The sequence below is a fragment of the Gavia stellata genome, chromosome 6 (assembly GCF_030936135.1).
Source record: "Gavia stellata isolate bGavSte3 chromosome 6, bGavSte3.hap2, whole genome shotgun sequence".
Classification (NCBI taxonomy): Eukaryota; Metazoa; Chordata; class Aves; order Gaviiformes; family Gaviidae; genus Gavia; species Gavia stellata.
This window is the reverse complement of record NC_082599.1, coordinates 34,071,006-34,088,521: the sequence shown is the minus strand read 5'-3', so window position 1 is coordinate 34,088,521 and position 17,516 is coordinate 34,071,006. Positions and strand designations below refer to the sequence as shown.

The 17,516-nt window shown below is 38.0% G+C and overlaps 1 protein-coding gene across 1 annotated transcript in view; it reads right to left on the bottom strand.

The window, feature by feature from the left end:
• Positions 1 to 17,516, bottom strand: part of HDAC9 (histone deacetylase 9) — a 445,270-nt gene that overhangs the window by 127,617 nt on the left and 300,137 nt on the right. Inside the window, exons 15-16 of the mRNA XM_059818316.1 lie at positions 12,180 to 12,313; positions 4,228 to 4,348 (exon numbers count right to left, since the gene is read on the bottom strand). Coding sequence (XP_059674299.1) covers positions 4,228 to 4,348; positions 12,180 to 12,313 — 255 coding nt within the window. The remainder of the gene's footprint in view (positions 1 to 4,227; positions 4,349 to 12,179; positions 12,314 to 17,516) is intronic.

Below are 17,516 nucleotides of genomic sequence, written 5' to 3'. Positions count from 1 at the left end.
ATGGCCCCAGACATGCAAGGAAATGTTGGCTGCAGGAGATTGTCAGAGTAGAGGTACAGGAGGAGTTTCCAGAGCTCTTGCTAAGCAGATCCAGGGACCAATGCGAACAGCAATTTTTCACTTTTTACTGTGGGGAAGATCAAAAAGTCTTGAGCAGATAACTAAAAAATTAGTGCTGTTAAAGTGCCAGGAGACATTAATGGAAACATAAGCTGTGATTTGAGATAAAAGAGGCATTTTTAGAATATTGAATGACTAGACTTTTTTTCTCAAATGCCATTGCAGAGTTGGGACGTAAGAGAGAACAGATGAATTCTCGTTTATCTCCCTGCAGCCAGGCAGGTTGTGCATGGTAAACACTATTAAAAACAACAAACACAAAGTAAAAACAGAAAAGCAGATGGTGAGGAAGGACACTAAAATCAATCAACAGATAGTACTAAAATGGGGGGAAACAAGCACAAAGCCTTTTCAGTGTATCAAGAAACTTGCCAGGATACTCACTTCTTACTGCGTGATAGTCAAAAGAATCGGATAATAGACTTTGCAGAACAAGGAAAACATTGAGATTCATGAAAAGAACATGTGGGGAAAGGTTCTACTAAGAGAGAGGGGTCCCATCACTTAGCTAGCCTCACAAAAAGAAAAGAACTCGCAACACTCTTTGCCATAAATGAAAATCAGTAGCAAAAAGCAAACCCTGAAAATGAATCAAAGTGAGAATTTCCCATGAAGTTTGGAGTTGATGTCCCAGCAGAACTTGATAAATAGCAGTCATTTTCCAGTAACATCCTTCCTCACCCCAGGATACCTCCAGAATAATAATAAAAAAGATACTGGGATACTTCAAGTAAGATAGAAGACAAATTTTACATAATCATACTTTTTTTGGCTTTGCATTGGGACAGAGTTTGCGGTTACCAGCAAACACTTGAGAAAAAAGATCTTTTAGGTAAGATTCAGTACAACAATTTACTGATAAAGCTAGAAAAATGATCCAAGATTTTTATTCTAGAATTTCAACCCACAAAGGCAGTAGAAGGTGGTTAGTCAAATTAGGTGCTGAGGCACCCATCACTGACTGAGGTCAGGGCCCCTACAGAAGTCAAGGAAGCTGCTTAGGAGGTTGACAACTGGGGACTGAGAGTCTGTTGAGCAGGAAAAGTGATGGGCAAAAACTCTCTTTCAAAAAAATAAACAAATTAAAAAGTGTGTTCACTTGTGAAAAGGCACAGTTTGAGGAACCTGATTGTTTTCAGTGTCATCCCTCAAGAACGAATCCATTTCTGCTAAGTGGGCATTTTTCAGTGGTCTGTGAACGCATCTTTTAGTTGTATTCTAAATACTGCCTCACTGTCAGGGATGTGTTGACAGTATATTTCTCACTTTTACAAACTTGTAATGATTGGAAACTTGATTTTTAGAAACAGTTTCTTAATTATCATTGGAGAGGGAAAAAAAAATTGTAAGACATGTTTGATAACTGTTCTGCCCATGAGCTTATTAAAAGAGATTTGAAAGGTTGCATTCTGTCATGAGACCATAATGTGATGTGACACATAGTCTGCATATTAGTTTCCTTTATGTCAAGACAATGTAGTGCAACATCACATGTTGCTTAACACACCACACTGAAACATGATCAGTCAAAAGCTGACCTACGCAATAGTGTAGGAGTTGAAGTGATCATGTGCAATAGCTGCATTTGTAGGCCCTGATGCAGGGAAAACAAAGCCAAGACTTCAAGCCAGTTTCTACTCAGAAACTATTAAGAATAAGTGAACAATAACTGTGTGCATAATTCTCTACTGATTTCAGTAGTTTACAGCCATTTTGCTTTGCAGTCTTCCAGAAGAGTGGTTTTTCCTGAACAGGGACACTGAAAGAAGCATTTATTGGCAAATAGCACATTTCTAGCCCTAGTCGTACATAAATTTTATTCCTTCAAGTGTTCCTTTTCTGCTTGAAAGATACAGACGCTGCTTGTTAGCAAAAAAAAAAAAAAAAGAGCTTCAGACAAAGCAGATGATATACTCTTCTGAACAGGGAACAAATGCATTTCTGGAGCACAAGTGGAGAACAAACGGTGCCTCTGTCTTTTTTAGGTAGGTAGAGGAGTAAGGAAAGGAATGGTTAGGTCCTCCTTTTCATCAGGATGCAAAGCCATAATTTGATGGAACAATTTCTGTAGGAAAAAAATGCACTTTCATTGAAATAGAAATGTTTTATGAGACAGTGTTTTTATTGATGACTTTTTTATGAGAAACATTTCCTTTTGATTTTTCTCCTTTGCTACTCATCATCTTGAATTTCTATACTATACCAAGATATTAATTCTAATGTCAGGTTTGGTTAGGTTCAACATCACTGAACTGGCGACAATGAAAGGTGGAACAGTCACACTGCATTTTGGAAAAATGTAAGAGACAATTAAGTTCCTTTATACGAGAGTCTGGAAGCCCAAATGTTTAGAGCTTCCAGCCAAAAAACAGGCACATGCAAAAGCATGTGGGAAGGGTGTTTCATTGACTGTTGTCTTGGTAAAAGGCCATGTGATATGCAACAAGAAAACAACATAGAGACAGAGACAGAAAGGGGCATTAAGCCAAGCATACACTCACTTAGAGAGTAAATGTTTTGGGCTAAGTGTCAAATAAAAAAGGCAAAGAGTGTCAAGTAAAGAACTGGGGGCAAAGAAATGGTTTTCTGAGATTGGGTAAACAAAGCTTTCTGCATTTTCTATGCATAGGCAGGAACACAGCGAGAATACCTGGGTCCACTCCTTTTTTCACCTCGTAGCTGCAATAACACACTGCATCCCATATGCTGGTCAACCACTGAGATCCAAAATGGGAACAATACTTTATATCACTGTGTGTTATATTAAATAATGTGTAAATTAAAATGAAATTAATCAAAACCAACAAAATTTAAATGAAATGCTTGACTCTATCAAAATGGAATATTTTGACAATGTTGATGAACTCAAATCAAAATGTTTCCAAATTTTCATTTTGCAGGAATTTAGAGCTTTTGCTTGGAAACACTTTTTGGTTTTTGTTTTGTTTTGGTGTTTTTTTTTTTTTTTGAAGGGGAGATTTCCTACCTTGGAATTTCAAGCTCCTGAGAATCTATCATACTGTAAGTATTTTTCAGTTTTGATGTTGCCTTGGCTAAGAAGATGTATAAACTTAGATAACATTGTAATCAAGACATTTTTCTTATCTACTCTTACCACTCACTGAAGTAACAGTCTGCCTTATAGAAGAAACTCTCAGCATTAGTTTCCAAAGCAAAATAATTGTTATGTATTACTAGAACGGTGGCAGCGATTTCTTTTGATAACTAGTATTGTTTTTGTTTGGGTTGGGTTTCATTACATTTAGGAAAGGCTCCACATCTTAGAATAAGTTTTATAAACATAGCTGAGAATTAGTGTTGCATCCAGTGTGCTGGGACACAAAGGGCAGGATTTCACTCACAGTTTATTTCAAAAATGTACTACTTTTTTGTGTGTTTCCTTTCACATTCTCTGTAGCAGGTCTGACAAGTAAATCTGCTTCATGCTACACTCATGGCAGAGCTCAATTTAACTGCACTTCTCTATTATAAAAAGCATACACTGAGCATTGGCTGTGCATGAAGATGTTTGATGTGAAAATCCTGTCAGTTTTCTGTACATCCATAGGTCTATTTAATATTTTAATGTGCTTCTTTCCTCCCCGTTATTCAGAAAGTTATCATATCCTGCATAATGGGAAGGCATTAATATGAAGTTCACTTATTAGCAAGACTTAGGCATGGTATCTGCACTCAGCGTGGCTGAGATAATTGAAATGAAGCAAATGAGAACAGCAAACAAGCAATTCTGACAAGCAAGTGTATCTTAAACTCCTGTTTTCAAATCAAAGAACACAAGGAGATAGAAGACCAACCACCTTCCAAATTGCTATTGACTTCCGATGGAGAACAAGTTACAGTAAAGGGTTAACACTTTGGTGATTTTTGAAGCGAATTAGGACAAACTTCTATTGCTGCTTTCCAGCCTGTGCATTTTGCTAATCTATATTTGGCTTCCATTGTAACATTCTTCTTCCACATAGCAATGCATTTGGAAAAAGTGAATTTTTGTCACACTGCTTGCCAAGTGTTTTAAACTGACACCAGCTATGACTAATGACAGTGCTGGAATGTGCTGTTCTCAGTAGAATAGAGGCCTGTACAGACCTAGGAGTTTCCTGGGGTCCAGCTTCTGTCTGTTCAGGGGGCTGGTGCCATACAGCAGTGAATGATGTTCAGAGTGAACCAGCTGTATTTCCTCCAGACTGGCTTTTCGACCTCGAATTCGCTGAAAGAAAACAGCAGAGGCCTACAATAGTCCACTGACAATATTTAGGGAGAAAAAAAAAAAAAAGAAAAGGTCCAAAATAACATTTAGTATGATTAATAATGGGTTGAAATTGCGTCATGCAGGAATGTGACACTGATTTGTTTATTAAAGTAATGCTATATGAAAAACAAATGCGTGTGTGGTTTATCACAAATGCTTCACTTAAGTCTTAGCGGAGTTAACTTAATACAGGGTTTCATATACAAGAAAAAGAAAAGTTTCTGCCTCTTTTCTACATTATATTAAGAGATACAAACCAAAAGGTGAAATATTTCTTAAGCAAGAAATCTGGCTAGAAAAATTCTAGTTTAAAGAGCAAAAACTTCTTCACACCTGTAAGCTGCAGATGTGTTCTGAATGAGGATTAATGTTTTTTGCATCAGTACTAGTACTTGTGATTTATGCTGCTAGGAAGAACATGATCACAGTAAGGAGAGCCAGGAAGAAGAAGAAAATTAAAGTTTAAATGCTTTAATAAAATATTTCTATATATTTTTATTTTTTTAATGTATGTTCAATATCCCAGGATAATTTTTGCTGTTACACATGCTGACTCACTTGCTTCCTTACATTTTTTGTAAGTGGAGTTTGTCTCTTTAACTGTTTCTCCAGCCTGTACTCTCCCCACCTAAATCAGTGTTAAAAAATCTGGGTTGTCTTTCCATAAATCCATTAAAATGTAATCAGTTTAGGAAGGAATGAAGACAGGAAAGAAGGAAGAAAAGATAAAACTAACACTTTCTTATTCAGCAGATCTGTTCCTTGTATGTATTTGGAGTTACAGCTTGTCATAAAAATATTTACTTCTCTGCTTGTGCTGGTGCTGCACAGCCTTTGCAGACACCACAACATGAAGCAGATTTTGTTCAGGTTTGGGCATAATAAACAGCACTGTCAACAAAGTTCTGGTCCTAAGATCATCTTTCCTGTTGGCATTGGATAACGTGGAGAGAAAACAGCCTTTTTTTAAGGTCTTAGACTCTATTTGCAGATCTGGTCCTTATGAACGCTTGGGGCAAAACCTCTTACAACTTAGACTGTGGGTCTGTCCAACTGTCGAGGTCCACAGATAAACAGGTACAGAAGTCATCTAAATAGACCAACCTATTTTTAGTACACTGATTAACCTGGTACAGAAATGCCACTCAACTCTAGTTTTCTTAGAGGTTGAGTTGTAATTATTATTAAATCCACCACCTACTCATGCACATCAGAAACCACCAACCACTAGGAGAAGAAAGCAATCTTAGAAATATTATAATATATATACAACGTATAAATATTATAAATATTAAAGAGAATGTGCACTGTGGAAGAAAGGAGCTGCCTAGGGGGGATCAGAAGAACCATGCACAACTTATATTGAGTTAAGCAGTGGCAATTTTTTCTGATTAATCAGGAAAAATGTCCTACGAGTTAGATCTACATGGCTGTGGAACAAGCTCCCCCTCAGGGAAATGGTGGAAGCCCTATTTCTTGCAGTGTTTAAAACTTGACTGGACACAGCAGTGGAAAAAACATTTTAGGGAATGATCCAAGAACTAAATGACTTAATAAACCTTTTTTCATCTCTAATTTCTTCAAGCCTCTCCCAGTCTCACATGAGAATTTGTAGCAGTGCACTCACATCCTTTTAACACACAGTTGCACAATCAAAATCAGCACATTATGTTACTTCATGGAGTCAGTAAACTCTGTAATGGTTCTTTTGGGTCAGATAAAATGTTTTGCTTCACAAGTGAGGTGACTGGTAACATTTATTTGTTCATCCATTCTCATTAAGGTCTATGTTTCTAATAAGCTACTTTAAAATCTATATACCCAATTCTCCACAGCAAAACTGGGAAGGGAGGCTGGCTTCTAGGGCAGCTAAAACAAATGTATAAGAAAAGTAAAGACGTATTTTATGAAGGTCACATCAAAGAACCTTGAGTAAAATACTCTCTGGTCATATATTTTCTACAAGTTATACAAAAACTCTTTAAGAGATGTTTAAGAGAGTTAATTGTCTGGCTCTTTTTAAAGCACTGTTAAATGCCATATCCCTTTAACTATAAAAAGATCCACAGCTAGCCAACAACAGGGAGTTCTGTGATATCCAGCGGAATATAGTGATTTGCACTAACAGGGTAGGGTCTGGAAGTGACCTCCCCAAAACGTTTTGCCAACGAGCTACCTACTACCCAGCATTGCCAGCGAGATTCTCTAGGGCAGAAACAGGTTGTGCAGAAACAGGTTTGGTGCATAAATCCAGTAGCACCAAACAGGACACCCCACTCCAGGCTGCTCCCAGCAGTGAGGTCCTCGGAGTGCAGCCAACAGCTGAGCTGCCAGGGCAGGCACAGCCCAGAGCTGCTCTTTCTCCACAGCTTCTCCAGCTCTAACCTTGAGCATTGGCAAGCACATTTACACAGTAAATGGCAGGAGGAAAGGGAAGGGTAAACAGTGCACACGTCTGTGTTGTTTCTGCATTCCCATCTCCTCATTTACTGTTCCTTTCATCCCATCCTTGCAGTATCTCTGCCTGTCAAGCCATTTTCAATAACATTAAAATTCCAAATATCTAAGGCTCTACACAGAGAAAAAATAATTTATATTAAAAATTACCTGTAATAATTGCTAAGAACAGTTCTTCTTACACAATGATGTCAGGATTTAGGAGATCTACAAAAGCACACGTCATGAGTCTGCTGCCAGAATCTGGAATCATGTAACTTCAGTTATGCAAAGCGATAGTTTCTGGCTCTCACTGGCATGAGTTATCAGACAACATAACATATGCATTTGTATAACTACACGCATACACTTTTATCTACATCTTTTTTATTTTGAAGTGTCTTTCTTAATTTTCATCGGCCATGGTAGTATCAAGAGCCTAAAATGTAGTAGAAAGCAGAAAATTGGCATAAAGCCAATGAAAAAGGAGAAATAGCATAGAAGAACTTATGATCAGTATTTGTTTCAGTCAAGGGGATTTGAATACTACATCCATCCACATACTACATCCTTAGTAGAAGGCAAGTCATGCTTTTCTAATGTCCATGACAATTTGTGTGTTGGTTTTCTCCTCTGACATATGCAGTTCCCTCATCAACAGAGACATTGATCCGTCTCAGGAGAGCAAAATACTGCACCTGAGTGCTTAAAAAAATCAGTCTAGAACTAGAAAGTTATTTTCCCTACAATGGGAAAATGCTTTCACCTTTCACAGAATTTAAGGTCAAAGAGGACTGTGTAGTCTGGTCTTCTGTTTAAAATAGACCCCTAAAGTTTCACACAGATAACCTCTATTAACCTGAAGATTTTGGTTAGACTTTCAGCAGACTAAACTCTTGCACAGTCAGAGATTCAAAAAGACAAAGGTGACACTGCCTGTTTCTCTCTGCTAAACTAACAGGAATTGTTGACGTAGTTTAAGGAATGTTTCTCACTCAGGTGTCTCAGTGTAAGGTGTCCACTGCCTTTACTGCAGCCATTTGCATGGAGATAGAGTCTCTGAAATTCCCTTAGGCTATCTAGTTTGTAAACAAGGTCTTCAGAGTTTTGCCTACTTTTCTGGGATTTCTCATAGTTGTTAAATTCTCTCTTGTTTTTAAAAACACACACAGATAACATGGAACTTTTGCCAGTTAGTACACCCACATCGCTTGCTCTCGCTCCATTATGTGGCAATTGCAAGCATATCTCTAGACACTCATGCACCCACATAGAGATGCATTTACTCTCTTCATGTGTTACGATCCTCCAGTGCCTAACTTGAATATGTTCAACACTACAAAGATCTTTGCTCGTAAAGACTAACTTTTCCTGTATTATTTCTTCTTTAGTGGTAAACGAGGTTCAGAGGATGGAATTTTTTATATATTTCAGTCTATGTGATCTGCAGACTCAAAGGTTTTTAAATCTTTAAATTCTTTCCTTCTCTTCCCTTCAGTCCATGAGATGTGGACAGCAGGAGGTGTAAGATGTCTCCCTAACACAGAAAACTACCAAAATTCAGATCAAATTCCAGGCTGAAAAGGAAAAGGTTGCTGGACCACAGTCCCTATAGGAAGTAGAGGTGGGGGCACAAAGTGGGACTGTGTCTACATTCTTCTTTTCTTTTCTAAAACTGTGCTGATCAGTGTAGCCTAATGTCAGTCATGTGTGCATAAATTATGGCCCCAAAGGAGTTATGTAAATACTTCCTCTCCCTAGAACAAGTAGAAAGCAGACACCACTACCAAAACATAATTCAGTCCTTTTTTTGTCCCAAAGGTAGGGCAGCTATGCATTGCTGTTTAGCAATAGAAAATCGCAAAAAAAAGATAATGGCTGTTTGTATGCCAATCTTTGCATCTTTTAGCTGCCCTGTTCCAGTGCTGCATTTGATAACTGTCTATTCTACATCTGTTAGCCTTTAATGAACACAGAATAGGTATTTCAGTAAACATACACAAAACTTTCAAACTAATGCGAAAATATTGTGTCTGAATTTTATTTTTCCCATACATATATACCAGGACTATAAAAAAGTCTACTACGGGGGAAATTACTCCACTGTCTTGCCCTGGACTCAGTCAGGGACTGGTCTCTCAAATCCAGCTTTCCAGGGCTGGCCATTGTCTGAACGTGTTTCTCCTTTGTCTTGGGGAAGCTGACGGGGGAAGTAATCTATCTATTTGGAAGAGTGACATGATTAAAAAAAATTCCAAAAGCTATAACTAGTTTCTCAATTTAGCAAAAATCTTCTAAACTGTTGTTTGAATAACTCTAGAGCTCAAATGTCTATGGCTAGAAAGACAAAATACAGTCTGGAGAAGCAAGTCCTTTTGGCTGTGTCTGCAGCAGAAAATTAAGCAGTGCCAGGAAACATTCCCAGGCAGAGGAATGCAATCATCTGTACTATTTAATTGCTAAAGTGGTCCTTCACACTGTTTTGGCTGAACAGCAACTAGCACTCTCCCAAACAACTCCCAGACATGGTTTGCTCACTGGCATGGGCCAGGGAGCATTCCTGGTAGTATGAACATGGGTCTTTCCATGCCAGTTGGCCACAGTGGTGGAGAACAGTCCCAGGCACATTTTATTTTGTAGTGAAGGCACAGCTTTGAGTACCCCAGTCAAACCTGGTTATGATTTTACCAAGTTATATTTTAAAAATGCTATATATATGGGGGCAATATGAGCAATACATATAGGTAGTAGATTAAGTCCAGATTAATCTACCTAGATGAATCTATTAACTGCAGCAAGCACAGTGTCAGCCCAGTATATATGGTTTCCATCATCCCATGACCAGTTTAGAGATGATGGTTCTCTGTGCACTTGGCCAGTCTCTCCAGGGCCATAGGCCTGAGCTGCATGAGAGGGGTTAATCCACACCACATGATCTAGGAACCACATTTTGCTCCCTGCTATAGATAACAAAGATCGTATAGATACAGATTGTTCATTTTCATAAGGGTTTCTTGTTAGATTAAGAAAATAGGGAGGGCCCCCTGGCACAAGCCTGTGTCTAAGGATACACACATTGCAAGGTAACAAGATCTGAGTTACCTCTGACTGAACTAGCTTTGATCCCGAAACTCCTCATCAGATAAAGAGTGGGGCGGCAGCCCTCTTGTGGGACAATTGTTTTAGTAAAAGAGAAAAAAAGAAGGTTCACAGTTACTGCAGAGGATTTCCTAAGTGGCTGCTGCATGTTGTGGTTCCTGGTTCCTAAGCTGCCCTTCAGACTTGGTGCATGAGGCAGTGCACGTGGCAAAACCTGGCCAGCGATCTCCCAACTCCTTCTGACAGAAACGGTGGGAAATTATATTGAGGAATTATATTAAGAAATACTAATGTCCATGAGGGGGCATTCAGAAGTCAGTGAAAGAGACCGTGCAGTTGCCCGTGATGCTTTGACTCTGCATCCTCAGTGTGGTATATTCCAGAATGCAGCTTAATGGTGGCTTATTATTTCTTGAATAATGCAATAACCACCCCTTTAGTCAGCTGAATAACTTTTCTAAAGAATCAGAGCACCAATTAAGTGAATCACTTCTTTATTTTGAAAAGTGAGCAGATTTAAGGATGTGTCTGATGTCAAGCAAGTGCTAGAGAATTCAGTGAAGCAAAGGACAGATTGCATCATCAATTATAATCCTGTCTTTAGGTACATAAGAGTTTCAAGATAAACACCAGATCTATGGATGAGCTTCACACTGAGGTTCCTCAAAGTTTTATCATCAGAGTTTACATTTTGACAGCTCATTTCACATTCCAGCCTCATTTCAAAGCACACAATGGGAGTCAAAATTAACTGAATGCCATTCAACATCCAGTGACTTATTTCCTCTCTACCCACTCACTGGATTTTGCAAGAGCTAATAGGCTGTATTTCAGTTTTTGAAGTTGCAGAATTGTAAGAGGAAAATTTATATCTTCCAGGAAACTATTGGCCTCCATACAGCTCAGACTAACCTATACCACTTTTCCTATTTACACCTTTTGCAGATCCACACAATTTACTGTTCAGCAATATCTGTTTATTACTTAAGAAAGGAATACACTGTGTTTTGCTTATTTTCTCTCCTTTTTGTCTTTTCTTTATAATACAGGTCCTGAGTCAAGAAGGTAACTAGGTCTTATTTTAGTAAAGCATTTGGCTGCATGTTTAACTTACTCCTTAAGTATGTGATCCCACCAGTGAAACCACTCATGTGATATGTGGCCTTAAGGGCCTTGCTGAAAGAAAGTCTTCTTGAAGATTGAAAAAATTATCCAAGCTGAAAAAAAGAATTAGCCTGTTAGAGTGCTGCCATCTAGTTAGATGACTGTATACAACAAATCCATTTATAGTGCTCGCAATATCTCACTGCCCAGTACGCTAGGCTACCTGCAGGAAATCTTCGTGGACAGTCACTAATAGCTAATCAAAGGGACCTATTGTACCTGTTCCTTTGGGTTTGTAAAAACCTAAGTATATAGACAAAAATAATTAAAGAAAACAGAGCATAAGAGCCCTGGCAATTTTGGGATCCTGCAAAACATAAGCAAATTTGTGTTGAACTTTGTTAACTTGTGCTGTGATGCAGTAAGCATCCTCAGTTGCCACAGGCTTCTGCAGAAGTTGACAGTGCTGCACAACTCATGGGAAGCAGTGAATGGTAGGAAAAGGCTTTTTTTCAGTAATCCAAGTCATATATGAACCTCAGAGCCCATGTTTGATTTAAGCATGATGTTTTAATATGCAATTTTGTGAGGGAGATCAAAGCAGAAGGAAGTTCCACATTTGCTGTGATATTGTCTAGAAGATTGCACTTGAATGTCTTGGGTTTTGATGTAGTATCCATTCTACACCAGGCAGATGAAAATGCTATGAAAACAGACTTCAGATTCTGAAATAAGACAAGATGCAATGTGCTTATGGAGAGATACAAACTACTTTAAAAAAAGCAGTGTTCTATGCTACTACAGAAGTAAAATCCTTAGCTGCTTGGAAAAAGTTAAGAACTGCTATTGAAAGGGCTGCACTTGCCATTTGACTACACTTTGTCTGCCTTCCTATATCAAGGTGAGGAACACAGTCACGACTGGATTTTATGTTCTGATGCATGTGGATAAATGACTTTCATTTTGTAAGTTCTTTGGTTTTGGATTGGGAGGAGTGCTTTCCTAAAATGCATTATTTTAATATTGTCAGTTAACTCCAAATAATTCCTAAAACAAATTACTCTTATTACAGAAGTAAGACAGATTTAGGATTTAATAAATTTGCCATTTACTTTAACAAGTCAAGTAGCTGGTCTTCATTTTTTATTACCTCACACTTGTTTAGCAACCCAGTTTCTTGCAGCCGTGACCAGATGCTTTGGATCCTTCCAGCATGTTCAGGGTGATTAGCATAGTTGCCACACATACACTGGTGCTTCAGCATCAGACTGTCATACACAACACCTTTAGCACAAAGACAGCACAATAAGAAACAGTAAGTGAAACAAATGCAAGATACACTGTTCTGTGTCGTGCATACTATAGCACAACTGAATTTTATTTGACAGTTAGAGCAAGATGAAAATTCTGGATCTTAAATCCCCTTTCCTCTGTGACACTCTGAATTTTGACTTAAAAAGTACATCTTGTGATATTGATAAGGCAAAAATGAATTCGCAAGAAATTATACTAATAATTCCAGTTAACTGTAAAGAAGAAAGGAAATTGGGTGGTGTCTTGTTAAAGCTTTTATGGCTAAAAAAAATTCAGTTCTATTACTGAATCATTTGTTTTCTCTTTCTCTAGTGGGTAAGGTCAGTTAAGGCTGTTAAGCTATATATAACAAGAAAAGGTTATATATTTATAGCAGTGTAAGGAAAATCATTCAGAAAAACCTTTTAAAATAAATTTTGAAATGACAATGCCACTCTGTATTTGCACTGCTAAACTAATATTATATTAATTCCAGATCTCAAAGATTATCAGATGAAAATTTCAGAGAGTTGCAGCAGTGGCCGCCAGAGTCCTTTTTCATTAAAAAGAAAAGTTCCACCCACTACTCAATTAGGACAAAATCCTGTTGTTAAACTGCAATGCAAAGTTCCTTTTGAATTTTCTACACTCATTTATTCAAGGACAGAACAACTTTATATGGAACAGCTATCAATATCACATTGCTCTGTAGCTGCATGTTGGGAGCAAAAGAGAAATTTTAGTGAGTAGGCTCAAGCTAAACTCAATTTTCAAGGCTTTCAAACCAAGTCTGAAACACTGAAAAATGATTTTATTTATTTACTTGTTATTTGCATTTCCCTCAGAAATGTCTGGAACAAAAAATATTTTCATTACCCCTGTGAACCATTTTCATTTGGGAAACATTTGGCTTTTTCTTCCCCCTACAGTTGAAAGGGACTCCAATTAACAATTTCTCCAAGCTGCAAAACTTGGCATTCAAAACCTCTTTCTTATGTGCCACCACTACTGGGGATGCCAACACAGTTCTGGGAAAATTGTGTTAGCCTGCTACTGAAAAGTCAGCCAGCGAAGAGTCCAGATTCAACAACATGCTCAATACAGCCCTTATTCAGCAAAGTTCTTGAATGGATATTGAACTTTAATAAAGTGTTTAAAAACTCTACTGAATAAGAGTCTGTATACATTGTGGGCAATGCAAAGTTAAGGTTCTGAGATAATTCAGCTAGAAACCAGCCAGAAATTATGCTGCTCTAGAAATATTTATGCTGCCATATTTCTTAGCTCATGCATTTTAGAACTGATCCTTCGGGATCTTGCTATTTAAGCCAAAATGATAATACAATGATTACGTTTAGCATAAGGAGGACGCAAACGTAACGCCTATGTGCACCATGACTATGTTTATGCTAAATGATTATGTAAGAAACAAAATAGTTCATTAGCAATAAATTATTGTATTTACTTTGTTTGTTTTTTTTTTTTAAGAAAAAAAAGAACTAGTGAAAATCTGGAACTAATAAACTAATGCTGCTTAAAATCTCTGCTGGCATTGTCCAAGCAGTTAATAATTTCCTTTCTCTGCAGTTATTTGCACTGCACTGTTCATAAGCTTTGCTGCTCTATCATCAGGTCTTATAATAGCAAGTATGCACACAAGTAAGTGCATGCTCACATACCTTGCTTTCCTTTTCTTGGCACCCAAAGTTCTAACTTCTACCATCTGTTACATACCCAGATTGTACAGGTTGCCAGTGGTCTTTATACCATTAGATAAGAAAACTTTTCCTCCCATCCCCCTGCCCAACAGAGAAGGTGTTTAGATGCTAAACGCATATGCATCAGGACTTTCAGAAGCTCTTAAGCAGAGTAGGCAGTTATAGTGAATGGATTTGAATGGAAACACTTGTTAAATGTTAACAAAATCAGCTGAAAGTTGGAAGTATCTCCTGTCTGCCACTCTTTCAATGAATGTTTTATTCTAATTATCAATGCATGTTTTATTCTAATTATCAATATTCCCTACAGGCTTAGGTTTGCATAATCCAAACTGCAGTTAACAGAATTAAAATATATATATTTTACTATGTTATTATTGTACAGAATCAAGATGTTATGTAATAATGACACTTTTGATGACCTATATCAGGGGTGCAAATAAACAGTGGTTTTGAAGTGAAATGCTGAAACTGTGTATTCAGGATACCTCCTCTGGTTGACATAGATATAAACATGCCTTTCTTAGTGCACTAGTATTTTTCCCAAAATAGAATATAACTAAAAATGTAATTTTATTGTACATGAATTATTTTGCCCGAATCAAAAATCTGTTTAATCGGGTCAGGTCAGAAACATCTGCTCCAAACTTTTAAATACTGAGATATTCGCACCACTGAGTGTAAAATTCATTTCTAGCAGGATTAATTGACTTAAGAAAAGATTGAAATATATGTTTTCATTTATTGCAGGCATCTAAATTGATTTAGGATGTGCAAGTAATTCAGATGTGTGGCTGCTGGTCATACAGCACATGTGCTTGGTACAATACCACAATGCAGCAGTAGAGCTTACTGCTAAAAATAGCCTGTAGGATTTCCCTAACAGGATTCAGCCAATAATCTCCCCACCCCCACAAAAAAAAAGAGAGAGAGGGAGACAACTGTTTTCAATTGCAGACTGCTGTGAAATATTAATAAAAGATGGTTATTCTGTCTCTCCAGAACAAATGCCTACAGCCAGATTCTGCTCTCAAATTCCTTGTGTAAATCTGAGCAGCTCCACTGAGACTGGTGGATTTATTCTGGATTTACACCAATATTACTGAGGTCAGAATGTGGCCCTGATGACAGACTGGAATGGTGGCACCACTGAACCGTATAATGATAGAGGACACAGGACAAAAGAAACTGAATTTGCATTAAGTCAGAAAAAACAAGATCTTCCTGGTGGGGACTCCCTAACACTCACTCTTTTCCAAAATACTTTATTTGGGTCAGCTTCTTTTAATTGTATTTTAAACAGAAGGGAGAGCAAGAGACCCAAAAGTTTTTGGCTAACAGTGTGCTTTGAAGAAGGTGAAATGCCCTGGAGAACAGTACCAATAGGAAAATCCAAGGGAAGCATATCTAGTAAATTATTCAGCAGAAAAATCTGAACTAAATAATGTCAAATATTCTGTAAACCATCTAAATGAACATCAAGTAGATTTTCTATTTTTTTCCATCTTTAACTCACTATCTGGTGCATGTAGTGTGTATATATCGCATAGCTCTCTCACAACCATCACCATTCTGATTCCCTTCAGATATTTGGCTAAGAGGATTTTGTCTCATGACTCACAAAAATACAGGCTCATTTTGATCCCCATGTAATGTTCTGCCACAACAGTTTTCCTTCTACCTTTTTTTCTCTTCCAAGAATATATTGTCTTTAAATAGGAAAAAAAACAGTAAGAAAAAAATTCAAGGCAGGGAGGTGTTTTTACATTAATTTCTAAGGTCTGCATTTGACCTCACTTCATGCTGTACTAGAATTTCCTCCCTTCCCTCCCACCCATTGCTTCCTTCAACGCGTTTACAAATGGTAGTGTTGCAACTGCTGTGGACAACGGCTGGTTGTATCTTGTGCTCTCTTAAGGGAGCAAATCACAGAATCACAGGATAGCTCAGGTTGGCAGGGACCTCCAGAGGTTTGTGGTCCAGCGCTCTGCTCAGAGCAAGTCAGCACTGTGATCAGATCAGGTTGCTCAGGGCTTTCATCCCAAAGGATTTTGGAAAGACTGTATAAGAATAGATGAAAACTGGGTCTGGTTTTTTTCCCTTGCACTGACCAGTGAATAAATGCTAGGGCACCATCCAGACCCAGGAAATACTATGCACAAATAAAGCCATTTATTTAGTAGGTAGAGATGATTATCTTTAGACAGTGGTGGAGGGGAAAAAAAAAGATTCAACAAAAGAAGAAACAAGGATTCAAGAAGAAGATGCTTTGGATTTGGAGAAAGGAGTTCAGTGAAGGACTGAGAATCTCAGAATAAGAAGCATTTTTTCTCTCTTTCATTCTCTCTTTATCTCTTTCCACTGCTGTTCTTCATGTAGCAATGTTTTACTAAAGCGGTAAGGTTAAACTGCCTGCCCAGTCTTAATACACCCTGACTTTGCATATGCACTGTCTGCATTTCCACTGCAGAACACATCAGGCTTCCTTGTGTCAGATCTCGAGCCCTTTATGCCTAGTATGTCCCATTTCCCGACACCATCTCCGTTCAGTGTTTGTCCTACATAATTTCATTCCTTCTCTCATTCTTCTATCTCAACTTCGTATTTTCTTTCTTAATCAGTTCCACTGATGCCACAAGTCCCCACATACATGTAACCCCCTTGACCCTAGTCCCCTTTCTGGGGACCTATAAAGGGAGGAGTCAGTAAACCTTAGCAATCAGACCAAAACAGCAGCTTTTACGTTTGTAACTCCATTCAACTTTTCCAGTGGAACTGCAGATTTTTGCACAGGGCATTGAAGCCTACACACAGTGAACTCACTTTTAGTGTGCTCTGTGAATCTTTTAGAATGAGTTTAGAATGTTTTGGGGACTCTGTGAACCACAACTAGAAAAACAGTGGCCTGGTTTAATAATCCTGTCTATACACAGCTGGTCTTTTTGCAGAAACTCATGGAAAGTGAATTAGCATGTTTCTTTCTGTGCAATCCAAATGTTTGTTACTCAACAAGTGAAATTCCTAAACTGACAGTGTATTTACAGAAGAAGAAATTATGTCTTTTATCTTTGAATGCCATCTCGCATCCATTTACCCACTTACTTGCAGTGCTTTAAGGACATCTCTTTTTCTTCTGCAGTTTTTTGCTTTAAAATAATACATTTTTGCTTTCTGAGTTCACATTCGAATGGGAAAGATGGGAGAGCACGTGGTCTTGCACAGTCATGTACAGTGCCCATTAAGGACTCCATCCTACATGAATCCATGGTCATGGCCTGAAGAGCTGTAAGCTTTCAGGGCATGGCAAGTTCTGCCAACTGATGTGAATGAATTAATTCTTCTGGCAGAAACCTGAATAAACAGTACCTCCAAGTATTCATTTCCCCTTTCTTCTGCACAAAGTGAAACTTTGCTTCTAACCATGCTGTAATGCTATACTGAGATTCAGGCTCTTAAAAAGTTGGACCCTCTTGCAA